The following is an 18,482-nucleotide window of genomic DNA, read 5'->3' on the forward strand; positions in this document are numbered from 1 at the left end:
AAACAGAATGAGTGGGGATGTCTTTGGGGCTATAACCATCTCATCCTTCCTTTTGCTCCCTTAATTTGGTAATGTTTCAATAAAATGCTGATGTTTCCAGAATTTGTACATACAATGTATCTCTTAAGTTCATTTAGTTTTGTTTAGTTTTTGTTTTTTTCTTATCCGTTAGTTTTATGCCTCATACAAAAAGTGACTGATCTTATTACTTGCTCTCTGCTCCATCCTGTAATCCTTATTTTAGAAGCCGAGCCAAGTAGAAGGATGATACTTGGGTGAAATATGTCAGGGTTTGACAGCCAGAACGTACCCCCTAGGTTTGGCAGGAAGGAGTATAATGAGATTAGATGACAGCATGTGGCTGGAAAGTGGCATGCCTGTCCTGTCCAGATTGTGTCTTATGGAATGGCAGATCCCCACTCCTCCCAGGGAACCTTCTCTCAGCCCTGCATTTTCACCTCCCTGGTAGACATCCCCATGACTGCTTCACTGACACCTACAACTCAGCATTCTCCTTGTGTGTCCTCATCTTTGTTAGGATGGGACCATTCACCTTAGGGGCCCAAACCAGGAACTTGAGCGTTATCGTCAACTTCTATATCTGTATATCTCATGTCCATTTAAGTGTCATGTCCTTTGTGGCTCAGGTGTTCCTAAACCTGTCTGTACGTAAGAACCACCTCGAGGTCTTTAAAAAAGCAAATTAATGGGCCTTCCCCAGACTTACTAAAACTTAGATCTCCAGAGATGGCAGTCACAATTCCAGTACTTTTTAAATACAGGACTCTGGGGCTCCTCACGATTCTGATCTATACTTGGGTTTCAGAAGTTGAAGATTCATGGCTATGGACTATACCGATAAAGTGTGACTCTGTCATTCCTTTCTTTTTATCCTGGCTGCACTGTCGGGATTCGCCAGTGTCTGTGTGTCTCCAGTCCCTCTCCATGGTGCTGGGCTCGCCCCAGCTTAAAGCCTAAACTGCCTGCTGGTAAAGCCTTAAACTCCTTCAGACGATAATTACGCTCTTTTACAGTTTGGCCCCAACCTTTCTGGCCTCATTTCTCACCACTCCCCCATGCATCCTGTGCTATAGGATTTCATACTAGGGTGCTATTTCTGACTTTAAACACACCGTATACTTCTACGTTTCTTTTCCTTTGCATATGCTGTTCCTCTGCCTGGAATGCTCTCGACCACCACCCCATTTCCTCCAGCCACTGTCAAATTCCTGCTCATTCTTTAAGCCCAGGCTCAAGTGACACCTCAGTGAAACACCCGCCTCCCCCACCCTAGCTTTCCTAATTTGAATGACTTGCTCCTTCTTTTGCAATCTTGATTTTATGATCTTCACATCTCAGATACCACACAGTCTGCTGTATTCTAGTTCTTGTGTCTTGTGAGTTGGACAGGAGCAAGGCCGATGTTTAGACCTTTATATCTCCTATGACCTTACATTGCCCTTCACGTGCGGTAAGCATCTGTTGAATGGGTGCTGTTCTAAAACATCCCGGTGTCTAGGATGAATTGATAACACCGTCTGTCGCCTTTCTTCATTGCAGTGTCTATTCGGGTCACCAGTCCATCTTAATTCCTCCTATGGAGCTAGAAAACAACCTTTTCCTCTGGCTCTCCACTGTCAACCAGTACAAAATAAGGGACACTTTCTGCTCCTATTCAGTAATGGAGCTCTGCACCAAAGGGCTTGGAAACCAAGTGGAGGTGCTAAAGGTAAGCGGCAACTATACAAGTAGCCTGTCCCGAGGGGTTTGGAAGACACGGGCCAGGCATGAAGATCCCTGAGTAGGGCCTGACAGGCATAACTGTCTGCTTTTTTCTAGCCAGTCAGCATTTTGTAAACCTGAGGAATTTTGTTTCTTCCACTTTCTAATTTAATGCGCTTTTTCAGAGTTTAATCTGAGTCTTACTTTGTGGAGAGGAAGGTGAAACTAGTCAGGAGGCTGAATGGAAATGACTTCATGGAAAGATGAAAGAGAACCATGACCTCCAGGAGAATTTTTTTCCAAGAAAATTTGCAGCCTCGGAGTAGTGGAAATTGGCGAGTGCCCCAAAGATGAGGGTAGCTCATTCCTGTGTGTATCCAGGAATGACGTATCTGACTGGCGTATGAGAGACACAGAAGACACTGATTTTCTTTAATAGAGAATTATGTGGAATTTAAGAAACAAAACAGAGGAGCACAGGGGAAGGGAGGGAAAAATAAAACAAGATGAAATCAGAGTGGGAGACAAACCTTAATCATAGGAAACAAACTGAAGGTTGCTGGGGGGTGGTAACTGGGGAGGAAAAGTAAGGAGGGCATGTGACGTAATGAGCACTGGGTGTTATATAAGAGTGATGATCACTGACCTCTACCTCTGAAACCAATAATACACTATATGTTAATTGAATTTAAATAAGAATAAATAAATAAAAATAGAGAATTATAATCCTAAGAGGATAAAAAGAGATGAGATTCGATCTCTAGAGTGCTAGATTTTTCTCTCAGTCCCTTTCTCCATTTTGAAATAGAAAGACATCTAAAGTACAGAAGTTGGGGAGGTATAAAAATGGATCACTGAAGAATCTGAGATTTTTAGATTAAAGAGGAAAGAAATAGAGAACGAGCAGATTTACCAGTGGGTAGTAATGTTAGTGGAATGCCTTGGTATTTCTGAAAACTTTAGTCTTTTCCCTGGGTGTTTGAGATGAGAATACACAGTTCCTTGGCTCTTCCTGACCAAAGAGCTAGAACAGTGGCCCTACCTATTCAGTTCTGTTTGTGTTCCTACTGACTTCAGCTCTCGTGCCGTTGCTGTCTTACAGACCAGAGGAATCAACCTCTCCTGCATCCGGACGTGTGTGGTTGTGGCCGAGGAGCGACCCCGCATTGCCCTCCAGCAGTCCTTCTCCAAGCTCTTCAAAGACATCGGGCTGTCCCCTCGGGCTGTCAGCACCACTTTTGGATCAAGAGTCAATGTAGCGATATGTTTACAGGTGACTGTCGTGAAATCTTGCTTGATGATGAATGGAAGCGAAGTGTGTGGCACTCCACAGCAGAGCCTTCAAAGCCCGGCAGCCCGGCACGAGCCCGGTTCCGCTTACTTGCTCTGGGACTGCGGGCTTTTCATTTGGATTTCACCATGCCTCATTCTGCTCACCTGTAGGACGAAGATAATAAAATTGTTCTTTGCAGGGTCATTCTGTGGAATCACTGAGTTACTAGGCGCACGCGCTTGGAGCCACGCCCAGCAGTTGAGCCCCAGTTTAAATGTTTACCCTAGTAGTTTAGTGGTACATGATGATGAATCAAGATTTTTGAGTCCTATTTGAATTTTATTAATATCTTACCTTCTGTTTTTCTGTCTTTTTTTTTTTTTAAACAAAGGAAGCACAAATAAGCCTGTATTCTTTTCTTCCGCCAGATGGCAACTTTGCCATGTTATTGTCGGTGGCTAAATAACAGAAAAGAACTAAGTCTGATTTTTGGTAGCTTGGAGGCTAAACGCAGTAAATGTAGGCATGGGCAGGAGAGAGAGGAAAAGAAGACGGCACGCATGGGTGGGTACTTTCAGGGCTGCTGTGACCATGGGCAAGTGCAAGGGACGTTCAGGCAGCATCGTGATGATGTAACCTTGGAGCCCCGTCACAGGCTCCTTGCTGTCCGCTTAGGCCAGGGTCGGTTTTGAAGATCCTGTGGAGGCTGGCCTGTCTCATCTGTGCCTTGAGCCCAGGGACGAGAACCCTCCTGAGCCCGGGAACCTTTCAGGGCTGATTCAGCCCCTGTGACTAGGCCCCCGGCCTACTCTCCCAGGGGAGGGAGGAAAAGAAACACGAGGCCGTGAGTCTCTTTCAGCGTGTGACTGCAACCCTGCCTCACCTGGTTGAAGAGAGGGGGAGATTTCAGAATGGAGTTTGGATTTCTCATGTATATGGCTAAATTATCTATGTCTTGATTTGCGAATGTGAAATACGGAAATACAATTCATTTAAATTTTAAATAAACAATGCGTTGATTTCTTTTTCTTTAGGGAACCTCAGGGCCTGACCCGACTACTGTGTACGTGGACCTAAAGTCCTTGAGACATGACAGGTACAGCGGATTTATTATGCTCTCTCCCGATTTGAGGTTCGAAGCATAAAAAATGCTGAGCCCCAAGAAAGCTGGCACTCCCCCTCATTCCTTTTGTTTGTATCTTCCAGGGAGGGAGGGGAAGAAGGAAGGAATTTGTTTTTAATAACACCTGATAAGATTTATGTTTATGAGAAGAAAGCTCTAATTCTCAGAGTTGCTGTGCTGTTCTTTAATATTAAAATGTAATACTTAGTTCCTGCCTATGTAAAAATATTTTGTGACATTTGATATAAAGTGAACTAAAATGGATAGACTCTTTCCTCTGGGAGTTTAAAAATAAAAGATGGAACAGACAAGATGAATGAGGCAGAGTAGGGTTTTTGAAACAAGACTTTATCTAAACCCCAGGAATAAAAGCCCTCCTCCTCATTGGCTTACAGGGGAGTTTTAGCTTGTCCCAAGGTGAGCGCCTGGCCGGGCTCTGGGACCTTTGCCCAGGTCCCACCGACTTTAGCTGCGTTCCCCGATGTGCCCCGTGGCACCGACCCAGCCTGCACAGCTAGAGCCTCTCTCTAGCGCAGTGGTTCTCAGCCTGGGGAGAATTTGCCCTCCAGAGGACGTTTGACAGTGTCCATAGACGGTTTTGCTTGTCACAACAAGAGGGTTGTTACTGACATCTAGTGGGTAGAGGCCTGGGATGTCGCATAACAGCCTACAGTGCACAGGATAGAGCTCCTCATCAAAAATTGTAAATGAACATTATCTGACCCAAAATGTCAGTAGTGCCAAGTTCGAGAAACTCTGCTCTAGCATGAGAAGGAGAGACAAACTAAAGGTCTCAGGAGGGCAGTATACAGCTATCGTAGATGCGGTGCTGCCTGTTTTTCGAATATACGTACATATACGTATAGATGTATATAGTAAATATCGTTCTTCTGCAGGGTTCGTCTCGTGGAACGGGGTGCCCCCCAGAGTTTGCTCCTCTCAGAGTCTGGAAAGGTAATTTGTCTATTAACCGTTGGAAGTTGGTCTGCCTGGGGAAATGGTTCGTGTTTATTTATTCATTCATTCATTCTTTCTTTTTTAAATGGTTCCTTTTAAAGAAACTTGAAGCCATGTAATGTATTAGTATCCAAGGCAAGCCTTCATTGAAATCTGGAGATAATTCAATAATTTCACCTTAGCTAATACTTTCAAATTCATAGGGGTATATAGATAAGAAGAATTGTAGATTTGAACCTTCTTAATTTCCACAGATTCTTTTTAAAAATCCAACTGACACATTATTCTTACTTGACAAGTCAGCAAAATTCAGTGTTCATTATATTCAAGATGGAGAGGTGAACAGCTCTTAGAGCCAATTCTCTCTTTATAAACGTTACAAGGAGAAAAATAGGGTGGTAGTGGGGAGGTGTGGTTGAAGATGAGGGAAGGCATGCATGTGTTTAAAGCTGAAAGAGAAATCAAAACGGGGAAGGGACTGCGGATACACAGAGTGTGTGTCTATGGGGATAAGATTTCTTAGACTAGACGAGGCTTTAAAATGTTCAAGCAGAGGGGCACCTGGGTGGCACAGCGGTTAAGCATCTGCCTTCGGCTCAGGGCGTGATCCCGGCGTTATGGGATCGAGCCCCACATCAGGCTCCTCCGCTGGGAGCCTGCTTCTTCCTCTCCCACTCCCCCTGCTTGTGTTCCCTCTCTCGCTGGCTGTCTCTATCTCTGTCGAATAAATAAATAAAATCTTTAAAAAAAAAAATGTTCAGGCAGAGACACAGTTACTGTCTCAGTCCCTTGGGGCTGCTGTCACAGATGCCACAGATCGTGCGGCTTATAAATAAGCGATGCTTCCTTCTCACGGTTCTGGGGCTGGGAAGTCCAGGGTCATGGCGGCAGCAGATTCTGGTGAAGGATTTTTGGTCCATGGATGGCCGTCCTATCGCTGTATTCTCACGTGGTGGAAGGCCCCAGCTCCTCATGCCATCATAGCGGGGATTTAGGTAGATGACACACAACGTACGAACTTCGCAGGGACACAACCGTAGTCTGCGGCAGTTTTGAACATTTACTGAGGGTGCGAGAACATCATAAGCTAGCGAGTTTCTCATTCTTTTGAAGAGATAGCAGTGATGCCTCAGAATTCTTTCTAGTAATTCTGAAAGGCAGAGGGGGAAATTATAAAGAAAAAAGGGGATCCTGCCTAACCTGTCAAGCAGCAGATCAAGTCCAGGGGACACTTAGTCCAACTTCTCTCTTCCGTTTAAACTCTTTGAAGTGGAGTTGGGTTGATCTTCTTACCACGTTGTCAGCTCCCTGGCTGCCTCAGCTCGTGGTCGGGCGCCTCAGAAGCTTTCACGCAGTGCCTGACCCCGACCAGTGTGAACGGTCTTGTCTCTTCCTTCCTTGAGGTCTTAGATGTAGGAGCCTAGATAATCGTTGTAGCGCTTCTCAGCTAACCTCAAACTCTAGAAACGCAAGCTGGAAAATTAGGTTTAAGGGACAGAACACGGGTAACCAGAGAAGCGGTGAGCTGTTCTCACGGCCAGCACCTGTTCTTCCTTTTCTCTCCTGAGGGAGATCCCGAGCGCGTGATGTCTTTCATGACCCCGGGGCAGAACCCATTCTCTGCAAAGCTGCCACCGTCCTCTCTTACTCTTCACGTTCCTCTCACTAGCTCTCGCTGAAGACGGGAGCGGAGCCTCTCACGGGATCCCTCCTGCTGCCCTTTCTGCTTTAAGGGGTTTTCCTGCCGTCACTCCAGTGAACAGGACAGATCACGAGAAAGGGCGGTCACATTACAGATTCTTACTGTTTTGGTTCTGGGCTGCAGTTTCTCATCCCTTTGAAGGGAAGGTTAGACTGGTTGGTTCCCTGGTTTATTTTTGAGGATGGATCTTATTAGACCTCTGGTCCCCACTGAAGACAGTCCCGGGAGCACCACATCAGTTAGCGCCTGCCTTTGCGCCCTCGCTCGCCTGACCAAAGGAGGGGTGGCGGGTGACTGCACACCCAGGGGTCATTAGAGTTGATTGAGTCTTTGTGTTTTCCCTTTGATGCTCAGATTTTACCTGGAGTGAAAGTGGTTATTGTTAATCCCGAGACCAAAGGGCCTGTTGGAGACTCTCATCTTGGAGAGGTATGTATAATTTTTATTTTTACTCTGAAAAGTAAGACTTTAGGGTTCACATTCAAGAAGACAGTGAAACTGTGGATTTAGCTTTTCCCTCATCGTGAATTATCATCTTTTTAAAGAGTTTTAATCTGGGGCACCTGGGTGGCTCAGTCAGTTAAGCATCTGCCTTCTGCTCAGGTATTGATCCCAGGGTCCGGGGATCGAGCCCCGCATCGGGTTCCCTGCTCAGCAGGGGAGCCTCCTTCTCCCTCTCCCTCTGCCTGCTGCTCCCCCTGCTTGTGCTCTCTCTCTCTGTCAAATTTTTAAAAAAGAGAGGGTTTTAATCTTTTTTTGTAAGGTTCAAGACTAAAAAGAGATTGAGACCAGGATGGAGGGAGCATTTTGGCACCCAGGTTAAAACTAGTCCCAGATTTGTTCACTGACATTCCTTTAGCTGAAAAGGAAAATGGGCAAATCCTACCTGTTCCCACCTAGTAAGGGGTGGAACTGAAAGGAGCCACAAATACTTTAAAATTCATGGAAATTTTTTATTCTATTCTAAAATGTGTCCATCTTTGTGTTAGTATCAAGATATTTTTTAAAAGATTTTTTAAAAGACTTACTTTTTCTTCCCTCAAGTATTTGAGGGGCACTGATGTTTCACCCCGTAGTTTACCAGGAGGAGCATTGCAGGGTGCAGGAGCCAGATGACCTGTGCTCTGCCACTTCCCAGCCTCTAACTACCGAGCAAGTTACTTACTTTCTCTGGGCCTAAGTTTTTTCATCCATAAATAATAATTGCACCCACCTAATTTCACCTAATGAAATTGTGCGACAGTTAACTACATTAATACCCGTATCTGTAATGCCCGTGGAACAGTGCCCATCACATAATGAGTTCTCAATAAACACTAGTGTCATTACCAGTATTGGCTATTGCTGTGTTTACAGTGCGAATTCAGACACCCCGTAGCGTTTTCCTGAGGGCCTTAAATGCTAGCGCAGAAGCACAGAAATGATCCCCCGATGCATCCGCGGGCTCTGGAGGAGGCTGGGAAATGAGCCAGGGAGGCGCTGTAGCGTGGTGGTTGAGAGCATGGGCTCTGCAGCTCCGCAGGCGTGGGTGTGGGTCTCCTAGTTTCTGCATCGTAGATGAGTTACTTAACTCCTTGGTTTGTCATCTGTAAAGTGGGAATAACTAGGACAGAACTGTACTGTCGCCTGTGTCAGGACTGATGGGGATAAGGCATATAAAGCCCTTACCCCTCTGTCTAGCACGTGGGAAACACTTGGTAAATGTCAGCTGCCTTTATTGTTGTGATGTTGTTACTGTAACAATGAGAATTTAAAACAATACTAATCCGTCCAAAGAGACTTGCGTTGATATACTTCCGTCCCTGCTGAAATGTGACCAGTGCCCTTTTCTTGTTGTAGATTTGGGTGAACAGTCCCCACACAGCCAGTGGCTATTACACCATCTATGACAGTGAGACTCTTCAAGCTGATCATTTCAACACTCGCCTCAGCTTTGGAGATGCTGCCCAGACGCTCTGGGCTCGGACGGGGTACCTTGGTTTCGTCCGCCGGACTGAGCTCACAGCGGCCACCGGAGGTAGCTTCCTCACCAGCACGCCCCCCTTCAGCCTGCCTTTTCAGCCGGTAGCTCTGGCTCGCCTTCCTCAGCCTGCCTTTGTGTTGTCAAGTGTGTGTATTTAATTATTCCCTTCTGTGATTCTGGAACCCGTACGTGAATTTATATTCATTTGAAGCAAGATGCCCCATGAGGAGTACGTAGGATGCGGGTACCCAGGGTACCACGTCGGCATCTCTGAACTGTGGGTGAGCACAGCCGACAGTCACGGCGACGTGCCTGATGCCGACCGTGCCCCTGGCTGACTCCAGCCGCTGCACGAGCCCTAGGACGGCTGTTTCATCTTGTAGCTCTTCTACTCCTGCACCCCATTTTGGATTTAGGAGAAACAACCCTGATCCCTGAGAGCAGGGGATCGGTGTGGAGGAGCCCTCTTGCTGACGCGCTCTGTCCCTTCGGCATCTCACGTTCGATACGAGACTGGTTGGCAAGGCTCTGGTGTGAGCAGTCCCCGCATTACCCGCTGCTCGGTTGGCTGTCATGGCTTCACTGCCGCCTGCCGTCAGCTTTCCTTCCTCATGGCGTTAATCGCCGTGTTAAAATGCTCAACACAAGCTGTATCATCACTTCAAGAACACATGCAAATAACTCCCTGGGCTTTAAAGGTCTGAATTAGAGCAAAGTCATTCCTCCTAAGCAGCTTACGTTGTTCCATAGTGACCAGCGTCCATAGTTTCTCCACGTTTCAAGGGGAGACAGGATAACGTACTGGGGAAGAGGGAGGTATTCCTCACCAGGTGCCCTGGTTTTGAAGCCTACCTCTGCCATTTGCTTTGTGACCTCGAGCAAGCACTGAGCCTCTCAGTTTCCTACCTGGACAGTGGCTTGTGGAAATGATGTGAGATTAACTACTGTGTTTCAGTCGTGTTTGTTATTCTAGTTTTTATGAGCTCTTCTTATATGGTGGGAATCTTCTAGACCTCCTCATCCTTCTCTCTCCAACAGCTTCTAGCACTTTGTTTTGCTCAGTGTTTCAGAAATTTACCCTTTCCTGAAAATATTGTACTCAGTAGACCTAGCAAAATCATCTCTTTCTTCAAAATGCAGTATCTATACAGACGTAAAACAGTAATGTAGCTTTATGTGTGTGGTGTGCGCCTGCACTTAAGACAAAAAAAATACTTCTGCCATGTTCCAGCTGGATTACAAGCCTATTGATAACCGGGACTAGTCTCTCCATATTCTGTAATCCTACTCCTTATATCTGGACCCCTTGCAGATGTCTAGGAATAACAACACATGCTCATTTCTTCTCCCTCTCAAATCCTCTCTCCCTGCTCCACCCTCCCCCAGCTGTCATCTGGCTAATTCCTATTTATCCATAAAAGCTCAGCCTGGTTTCGGCTTTTCCTTCTCTGAACCCTTGAGCTGAGCGCAGGGGGTGTCCTCTGCTCGCTTCACACACACCTCGTGCGCACGCGTAGCACGGGGCTTACCACGTCACAGTGGAGCACCTGTTGTGTGTCCGTCTCCCCCACTAGACGGTAAATGTCTTCAGAGTGGGAATCGTGTTTTGTCATCTTCCCAGCACTGGACACAATTCCTAGGACGTAGAAATAGTAATAATAGTAATCATCATTGCTAATTTTTTTTTAGCACTTACAGTGTACCAGGCATCATATTAACTCCCTTACTCATATTATCTCATTTAATACAGCAGCCATTTAGTATTCTCCCTGTCTCACAGAGGGGAAGCAGGACTCAGAGACTTAAGTAATTGGCTCAAAGTCACACAGCTGGTGAGTGGTGGGGTCAAGTGACGTGGCAGGCAGTCTGCCCTGGCGCTCTTCACTCCAACATTGTATTGCGCTCATTATGTCCGATGAACCAGATTTCTCTTTTTCTTTGTGTCAGAGCGTCACGATGCATTATATGTGGTGGGAGCTCTGGACGAAACGCTGGAGCTGAGAGGCTTACGATACCACCCGATCGATATTGAGACCTCCGTGTCCCGGATCCACAGGAGCATTGCTGAATGGTAAATGGCCCAGCACGTGATCGTGTTCCCATCGCAGCTGTAGTGTCTGTTAAAATTGGTCTAAGTAGTCAGCCGTCTGTACCAAATACCCCCTACAGACCTAGAACTTCAAGGGGAGTAAGCAGATAAATGGACTGATTCATTCTCGTCGTGGTGTGCCGTCTGCTGTGGCAGATGAGGCCGTGGAGACACTGAGACAGCCTCCATGGGACCCCTGTGGAGTCGAGTCCTCCCTACTGATAGAAGAAAGTCGGTGTAATATGGTGGAAAGGACCATGACTTTAAGTTCAAAAGACCCAACTTGAAGGCCCAGCTCTCTCTCCCATGTAGGCAGCTTTCCTCATGTAAAATACTTCCTCTGCTATTTCCTAATTATGGGGAGGATCAAATGGGAATGTGCTTTGCAAACTGTCAGATGGTAAGCAGATGAAAAAGGTCATTATTACCTCATCCAACTTGCCTCTCAGTATAGGAATTCCTTCCACATTATCCCTGATAAAGGAACATCCAGCCTCACACTGACTAAAAATTCCTTAAAATTAAAACTCGATAGTTTTTACCCAGTGGCTTTCATTCTGGATTCTTGACAATACAGAATCCACCCGGTTTCTTTTCTACATTTTTAATTCGGTATGTCCTTCCTTGGTGGTTGTTTTTTTCTTTTCTTTTGTTTTTTTAACCCATGCTAACTAGCCACAATTCTTTTGTGGTTGCTCATGCTTTCTAGATGCTTCTTTGTCAGCATCATCTCACTTTGGTCAGAGTCTCTCCCCAGACCCGAACAATGCCCATGAATTATAAGAACAATACAGAGAAGTAGGGTGCCATGCTTACCCTCTAATTTTAGACCTTTGACTTTTAATGCATCCAAATATTGTGTACATTTTTTTAAATGATTGGAATCTGTTTTAAAGCTATTTAACACTTCATATCACAGGTCGGGCCATACCTTCTAACCCAGCAGTCCCACTCGATATAAGGCAACTTTCTACCTTATGTCACCTTTATAGCCCGATGAGAGAGACACCTGTACGGGGCACTAAGTGCAGATGAGGAGAGGTGCACTCCCTTCCTGTTAGGTCTAAGAATATTACCTTTGTCAGAGCTCTTTGGTTGCAAATAACAGAAACTCTCCCCAAAAAAACAACGCAAAAGAAAAAGTTAATGAAAAGAATACCCGGCTACCTCAGAGGTTCCTAAGAGTCTCTATGGATCTCAAGAAAGGTAGAAGCAAGGGATGGGAAGGGTCAGGAACCACTGTCCTCTCACTTTCTAGAGCCGTATGGGCACCACTTCGTTCTTTCTCTCATCCCTGATGAGCCATTCCCTGTGCCGCTCTGGACACCCGGCCACGCCAGAACTTTCACGTGTGCTTAGTTCACATGACCAGCCAACGACTCTCAACCCCCTTGCCACACCCCCGAGAGACTGTGGATGGCTCAGCTAATGAGCTGTGATCACAGGGCAAGGTCATTGCAGACATGGCTGCTGGCCTTCTGGTTGGGTCCGAGAGGGAAGGCAGTTGTCAGAGAAATTGCGATAAGTCTTGGGCAGATACTATGAAAGACGCCTGGTGAACGTAATGACGTGTTAACTGAATGTCATTGGAATTTCAGTGCCGTGTTCACGTGGACCAACTTGCTTGTGGTGGTTGTGGAACTGTGTGGCTCTGAACAGGAAGCCCTAGACCTGGTTCCTTTAGTGACAAACGTGGTCCTGGAAGAGCATTACCTCATCGTTGGCGTGGTGGTGGTGGTGGACCCGGGTGTCATCCCCATCAACTCGAGAGGAGAGAAGCAGAGGATGCACCTGCGTGACAGCTTCCTGGCGGACCAGTTAGACCCCATCTATGTGGCTTATAACATGTAACCAGCCTTGTGGGGCTCACAGGGGCCGTCCGGAGAAACCACAAGGACCAAAGACCGGTGACTAGGAGCGAGCTTTCAAATGGTGTGAAAGAAGCTGAGATGGTTACATTATATCCTTCATCTCATCCTGTGGGATTCTGCGATCACAGGACGCACAGGAAAGGGGAATCACGTGGTAGCAAATGAAAACAATGTTAACAGTCCATTAGTCATGAGCTTTGACATAGCGTGAGCAGCACGTTACTAAAGCAATTACATGCATGTTGCAGTTTTGTCATCTGTTGTATATACTTGTACTTTTCCCTAATGCTGTTTTAGAATTTTGTAAGGGAGTTTAATGAATTCACATGAAGGGGGTAGTCGGAGTTCTCCAGTTCCCCGCTCTGTACTGTATTCTGCCGTTTTCCCATAGCTGGACATTCTGCAGGTTTTGTTAACGTGGAACTACTCAGCTTATTTTCCGCTGACCCATAAGCAAATCAAATAACCCACTGAATATGAGAGTTACTTTATATATATAATTCTTGAGAGTAAAACATTTTGACCAGTGTTTTAAACGTGTAAATAAGAATACACACAATTCAGCTAGAAAATTGAAGAATTGGCGTGTATAGTCATGACAACTAAAGTAGAAACGTTTCTACTTTACGAGAATTTCAATATTCTCTTAATGCAGTGTAATTGAATAGGTAACTAAAAAGTGCAAACTGTTTGCAGGTTTCGCTGCACATTGTACTATGTCTCTGTTGGCTGATGTATTTTATAAACTAAAGCTGCCTATGTTTGTTTTTAAAGCTCGCATTCCCAGAATCAGCTTAAGCTTTTAAGAATTCACCCTGTTTCTACAAGCTGAAAATCTCAGTTTAAAAATCAAATGGTTATGAAAAGGCTAAGCTTCATTAGATCCCGCCCTATCCTAAGGAACCACAATAACCCACGCTGGCCCCCAGTGTTGAAACTGTGTTTCAGATTTAGAGTGACTGCAGAAGAATTTAGGATTTCCTCTTTTTCCAGGCCCATTGTCAGCCGCGTCTCCAGTTTACACATAGAGCTTCTCTTTTCGGAAAACTGAAGAGTGTCCTCTGTTCTTCCAGTTCATAAGGGCAGGGATTTTAGGAACAAGAATGACAGGCTGGGAAGGCAGTGGGATCAGCAGTCACGGGAAACCGTAAAGGCGACATAACTACAGATCTCGAAACTGACCGATTTGGGTTGCCAAAATAGCTAGGCTTATGCTGAAATAGGGGAAGTCTGATGTATGCAAGAAACTCTTTTGAAATAACTGTGGTGCCCAGGCCGAGTGGACTGAGCGTGGGACTGAGTTGGCCTCTGGCTCGGTTTCCTTTCTTTGGTCTGATACTTCATGTATTTGAATATAGTTGAATTTTATTATTTTTTTCTTACAGAAATATTTTTAAAAATTAAAAAAAAAGCTCCAAGTGAACAGAGTTAACTTGTTAAATCAGAATGGTTCTCTTTGACCCACTCTGGTCTATCGTGTAAATATTTATTCAGACTATTTTAATAATACATATTATTTACCCCACTGTAACATCATGTAAACTAAATATGTTTTTAAACAATTTTTAAGACTTGTAATTACCCTGAAAATAAGGTTTATACTGCAAAGCCCAGACCCTTCGTCACTCTCGGGGGCTGCCCTACAGTCCCGTGGCTCCAAGCCACTTTCTTGCCTCCCTTTTACACAAGCCTCTTTTCCTCCCAGTTTTTTCTCCGCTGAGGGCAGACCTCAAGACATTTTCCAGTTCCAGATCTCTTTTTTGACATTTTGGATGAAATTAATTTACACATGATGGAAGAGGTTCTAAGATGTACAGGGAAAAAAAGCACTTACATTGGGGCAAGAAATTCCAGTGACTAGCTATGGTTCAGTTTGCAGAAAAAACAGCCTGCTTATTTGGAAAGTAATTTTCATAATCCACGAGTTCTAAGAAAAAAAATATAGGCAGAGTCTTACCCTGTGGGTTACTTTGAAAATTCTTACTACACAAGTTAGGGTGTCTGCTAGAAATATAATGTGAGCCACATCGGTCATTTTAAATTTTCTAGTAACCACATTTTAAAAAGTAAAAAGAAACCAGTGAAATTGACTTTAATATCTTTCATTTAACCCAGTATATAAAAAATACTGTAATTTCCACGTGAAATCAATATGAAAAGTGACTGAGATATTTTCTCTTCTTTTTTTTCATATTAAGTCTTTGAAATCCAGTGTGTATTAAGCACATTTCAATTCGGACTACCCACGTTTCAAGTTTTCAGTAGCCGCATGTGGCTAGTGGCTACAACATTGGGCAGAGGTGATCTGTGTTCATTCTTTTAAACCAGATACGCCATTAATCTCAGAGTGTGGTCAACTCCCAGTTACTTAGGGTTTGATTATCTGGGTTTGTAGTTCCTCAGGCCTCTGATTTATCCTTAGCTTTTGCTTTCTACCTTGCGGCTGCTTTATTGATCTTTCGCATATTCCCCAAAGCCAAAATATACTAGTGGAAGAAAGAAAGCTGAGCTGTGTCTTTGGGAACTTCTCAGTAACTGTGGTAAGGGATCCTCTGGAAGGGGAAGAGAGTCCAGTCGTTAGCCTAGGGGTGCTTGAGGGGTCATCTGTAGTTTTAATGCCTAGTCTGTTACAGACTTGGATAAGAAAGCTTTCTCTTGATGACACAGCCCTCTTGCCCTTTCCACATTAAGTAGAACCTTCGTGGTAGAATGGGCTCTTAGGACAGACCCAAAAGGCCATTACCGATAGAAACAGCCTAGCCAAAACTCTGGAACACATTCTGTCTGGGTTTTTATTTTATGCCTGTGAAAAAGACGACGAGATTAATAGCAAGCCCCCATTTCAGTTAAGAGAAATCCATTCATCTAACAGCTTTCGAAACTCTTTCTGCCTCTCAGCAGAAGTAATTGAGGTGGATCAGGAAGGGGCTGCCTCAGGAAAATTCCTAAGCCCAAGGGATTCTTAGAGCTGCACAAATGTCACCTCCTGCATCAGCGCGACCCTGGGAATGACCGGCACGCTAAGGGGCATCGGTGTGAACCCACGCTAAGGGGCATCGGTGTGAACCCTTTATTTAACCTGCTGCCTCAGAAAGGGGGCCCGGTCTAGACCACCGCCACCATCAAGTCCTTCCCTCACGAAGTCGTGCTGCCTCAGGCTGTTTAGGGACCATTGCCTGTCTGTTGGTAACACAAGTGTGTCTCCTTTCTGTCGTCCCTGGGCAGTGCTTGCTTAATGCTTTTGTTGAATCAGCAAAGGGCCTGAGGCCTTAGGTTTTTTGGTTAAGGTCTCTGCCCCAGGCATGGTGCTCAATATCTTGGCCAAATAAATTACTTTCCTTGAATATCCAGCGATCTTTTAGACTGAAGCAATGAGGAGTTATCACCTCACCCTCAGACTCCAACACGACCTATGCCTTAGTGTTGTTTTTGTTGTCTGCTTTGATGTAAAAGCAAGAGTGTTTGGAGCAAGAAGCTGCAGTACTCCAAATACACAATAGGCCTTTTCTCTATCATTCATACAACATTTCTGGTCTAGGTGTATGTAGACGGGCCATGTTATTTGTCCACAGGGAGAGAGTGTAAAGATCTAAGAATAATTTTTTAGTCCTAAATGATGTTTTGTTTACTTTCTGTCAAGATATTTACCAGTGTCAAATTCAAACTATAGTACCGTGTAATTATGTATAAAGTTTTTTTATTTATTTGAAATTAGATTAGATACATTTTTAAATTTAACATCTGGCTGGACAGTGTTCTATTAACTCATTGAATGTGTTTCCTTTGTCTTGTGTTAATAAATATTGATGCCTGATTGTGTTTAATGCTTCACACATTGGCAGGATTGATCAATTGGAACTGATAAATTGTAAATTTAACTTAGGATGGTAAGACCTAAAGATAGATCGAGTGGTCTAAGGAAAATGAACACAGAGATCCAAAGTTTCAGTAAATCAGTGCTGTGACAGGAAGGCAAGTCAAGGGACACAAGTGGGTCGTTTTGAAAACTAAGAAGGCTTTGTCAGGAACAATTAAAGTTTCGTTTTCCTCCTACCCAGGCGGCATGTGGTAGTTTTAAACTATGGATCATAAATTTTATTTTTCTTCTAATCCGTGATTGGACTGGATTTCAGCCTTCACTAAAGTGATGTCGTTTGCTCTTCATGTCTTGGTTTCAAGAAACTTGATGGGAGCGAATCCGTTTGTGCGTGTTCCCCAGCCCTGGTCCTCGAACTACTACTGTCCAACCTATTTAGGCAGCTGAGAACATTTTTTTCACCTAAAATACGTTTATTGGTGTCTTGTAATTTTGCAGCAAGCTTGAATTGTAAGTGAAATGGATGATTTTCTATATGCAATTTGAAAATTCATTCAAGAAAGAGAATCTGAATTTTACCAAACCCACAAGGAAGAGAATCCCGTTTCACACATACAAGAAAAAGCCACCCAACTCCTCTTGATACCAGAATCCGACTATGGCAGTTTCTATTTAAATAAAGCAATCTCACCTGTGAAAGATGCAAATTATAAATAAAACCTAGCTGTTTTAGTTGCTGTGTAATACACCACCCCAACTTAGTGGCATAAAACAAAGCCATAGAAACACATTCTGGGCACCATGAACTGGACAAAGCACAGCAGGAATGACATCTCTACTCCAAAATGTCTGCCCTTGGCTGCAAAAACTCCATTGTCTGGGGGTGATTTGAACAGCCTGGGGCTGGAATCATCTAGGCGTCTTTACTCACACATCTGAAGCCCAGGCTTAGGTAACAAGGACGAGGCTCAGCTGGGACTATTGATTGACCAAAGCACTTCAGTGTAGCCTCTCCTAATAGCGTGGGCTTCTTGGAACATGCGGCCGGGTTCTCAAAAGAAACCTCAGGAGAAAGAGCATGTTAGGCTGTGAACGTCTCATCCACTCTTGGAGGCCATACACCACTTCGGTTGCATTCTACTGCTCAGCCCAGATTCGAGGGAGATGACTCTATGTCTTGATGAAAGAGAGGCAAAGTCGGATTGTGAAAGAGCATATGGGATGGGAGAGACTTTGTGGGTATATGTGGAGATACTGCGCTGGAAAATACAGTCTTCCACACTAGCAAAGCAAACCCAGTAATGTGTAAGAAATAACAGATGAGGTTCAAAGAGGGTCAGAACAAGGATAGTTCAGTATTAGAAAAATCTATTTATATAAGGAATTTCAGCAACAGCTTAAAGGTGAAAACCATACGGTCATCTCAAAAGATTCAGGAAAAACAAGATAAACCTTGACACTAATAAAATTCAACAAGCAAGGAAGAAAGACTTCTGGAACTGATAGAACATGTATCAAAAGCCTACAGTAAAAAAGAAAACAACGGCACTTGAGAAGCACTCCCACGAAAGTCAAAACAACGACGAGGATGCTCACTTTCTACTCAGCGCTGCATTGAGATTACAGCCAGCGCGTCAGGGAGAAAAATGAGCCGTGTGAATGGGATACAAAGGAACAGAAACATCTGGTAAGGGTATGCTAGTCTGTGTGGAAAATACTAGCAAATCTACAACTGTATAAACAAATAGGCATTTATAAGATTGCTGAATACATAATAAACAAAAATAGTACAAGCCTCTAGTTTGTGATAATGGTGGAATAACCTGGTCAGATTAATCCTCCCAGAGATAGAATTTTTTAGATTTGAACAATATCTTTCTATCTATCTATCTATCTATATATAGATAGATATCTATCTATCTATCTATATATATATATATTTTTTTTTTTTTTACCTATTTGAAG

General features: G+C 44.3%; 1 protein-coding gene across 2 annotated transcripts in view; it reads left to right on the forward strand.

Moving 5' to 3' along the window:
- DIP2B (disco interacting protein 2 homolog B) overlaps positions 1-16,514 on the forward strand; it is a 213,497-nt gene extending 196,983 nt beyond the window's left edge. For both annotated transcript variants that reach the window (XM_040642443.1, XM_040642444.1), the window contains exons 31-38: positions 1,561-1,729; positions 2,825-2,995; positions 4,030-4,091; positions 5,015-5,072; positions 7,132-7,206; positions 8,617-8,794; positions 10,688-10,811; positions 12,428-16,514. In XM_040642443.1, coding sequence (XP_040498377.1) covers positions 1,561-1,729; positions 2,825-2,995; positions 4,030-4,091; positions 5,015-5,072; positions 7,132-7,206; positions 8,617-8,794; positions 10,688-10,811; positions 12,428-12,680 — 1,090 coding nt within the window. In that variant the 3' untranslated portion in view covers positions 12,681-16,514. The remainder of the gene's footprint in view (positions 1-1,560; positions 1,730-2,824; positions 2,996-4,029; positions 4,092-5,014; positions 5,073-7,131; positions 7,207-8,616; positions 8,795-10,687; positions 10,812-12,427) is intronic.
- Positions 16,515-18,482: the final 1,968 nt, after the last annotated feature.

Source organism: Ursus maritimus, unplaced genomic scaffold, assembly GCF_017311325.1.
Source record: "Ursus maritimus isolate PB19 unplaced genomic scaffold, ASM1731132v1 scaffold_26, whole genome shotgun sequence".
NCBI classification, from domain to species: Eukaryota; Metazoa; Chordata; class Mammalia; order Carnivora; family Ursidae; genus Ursus; species Ursus maritimus.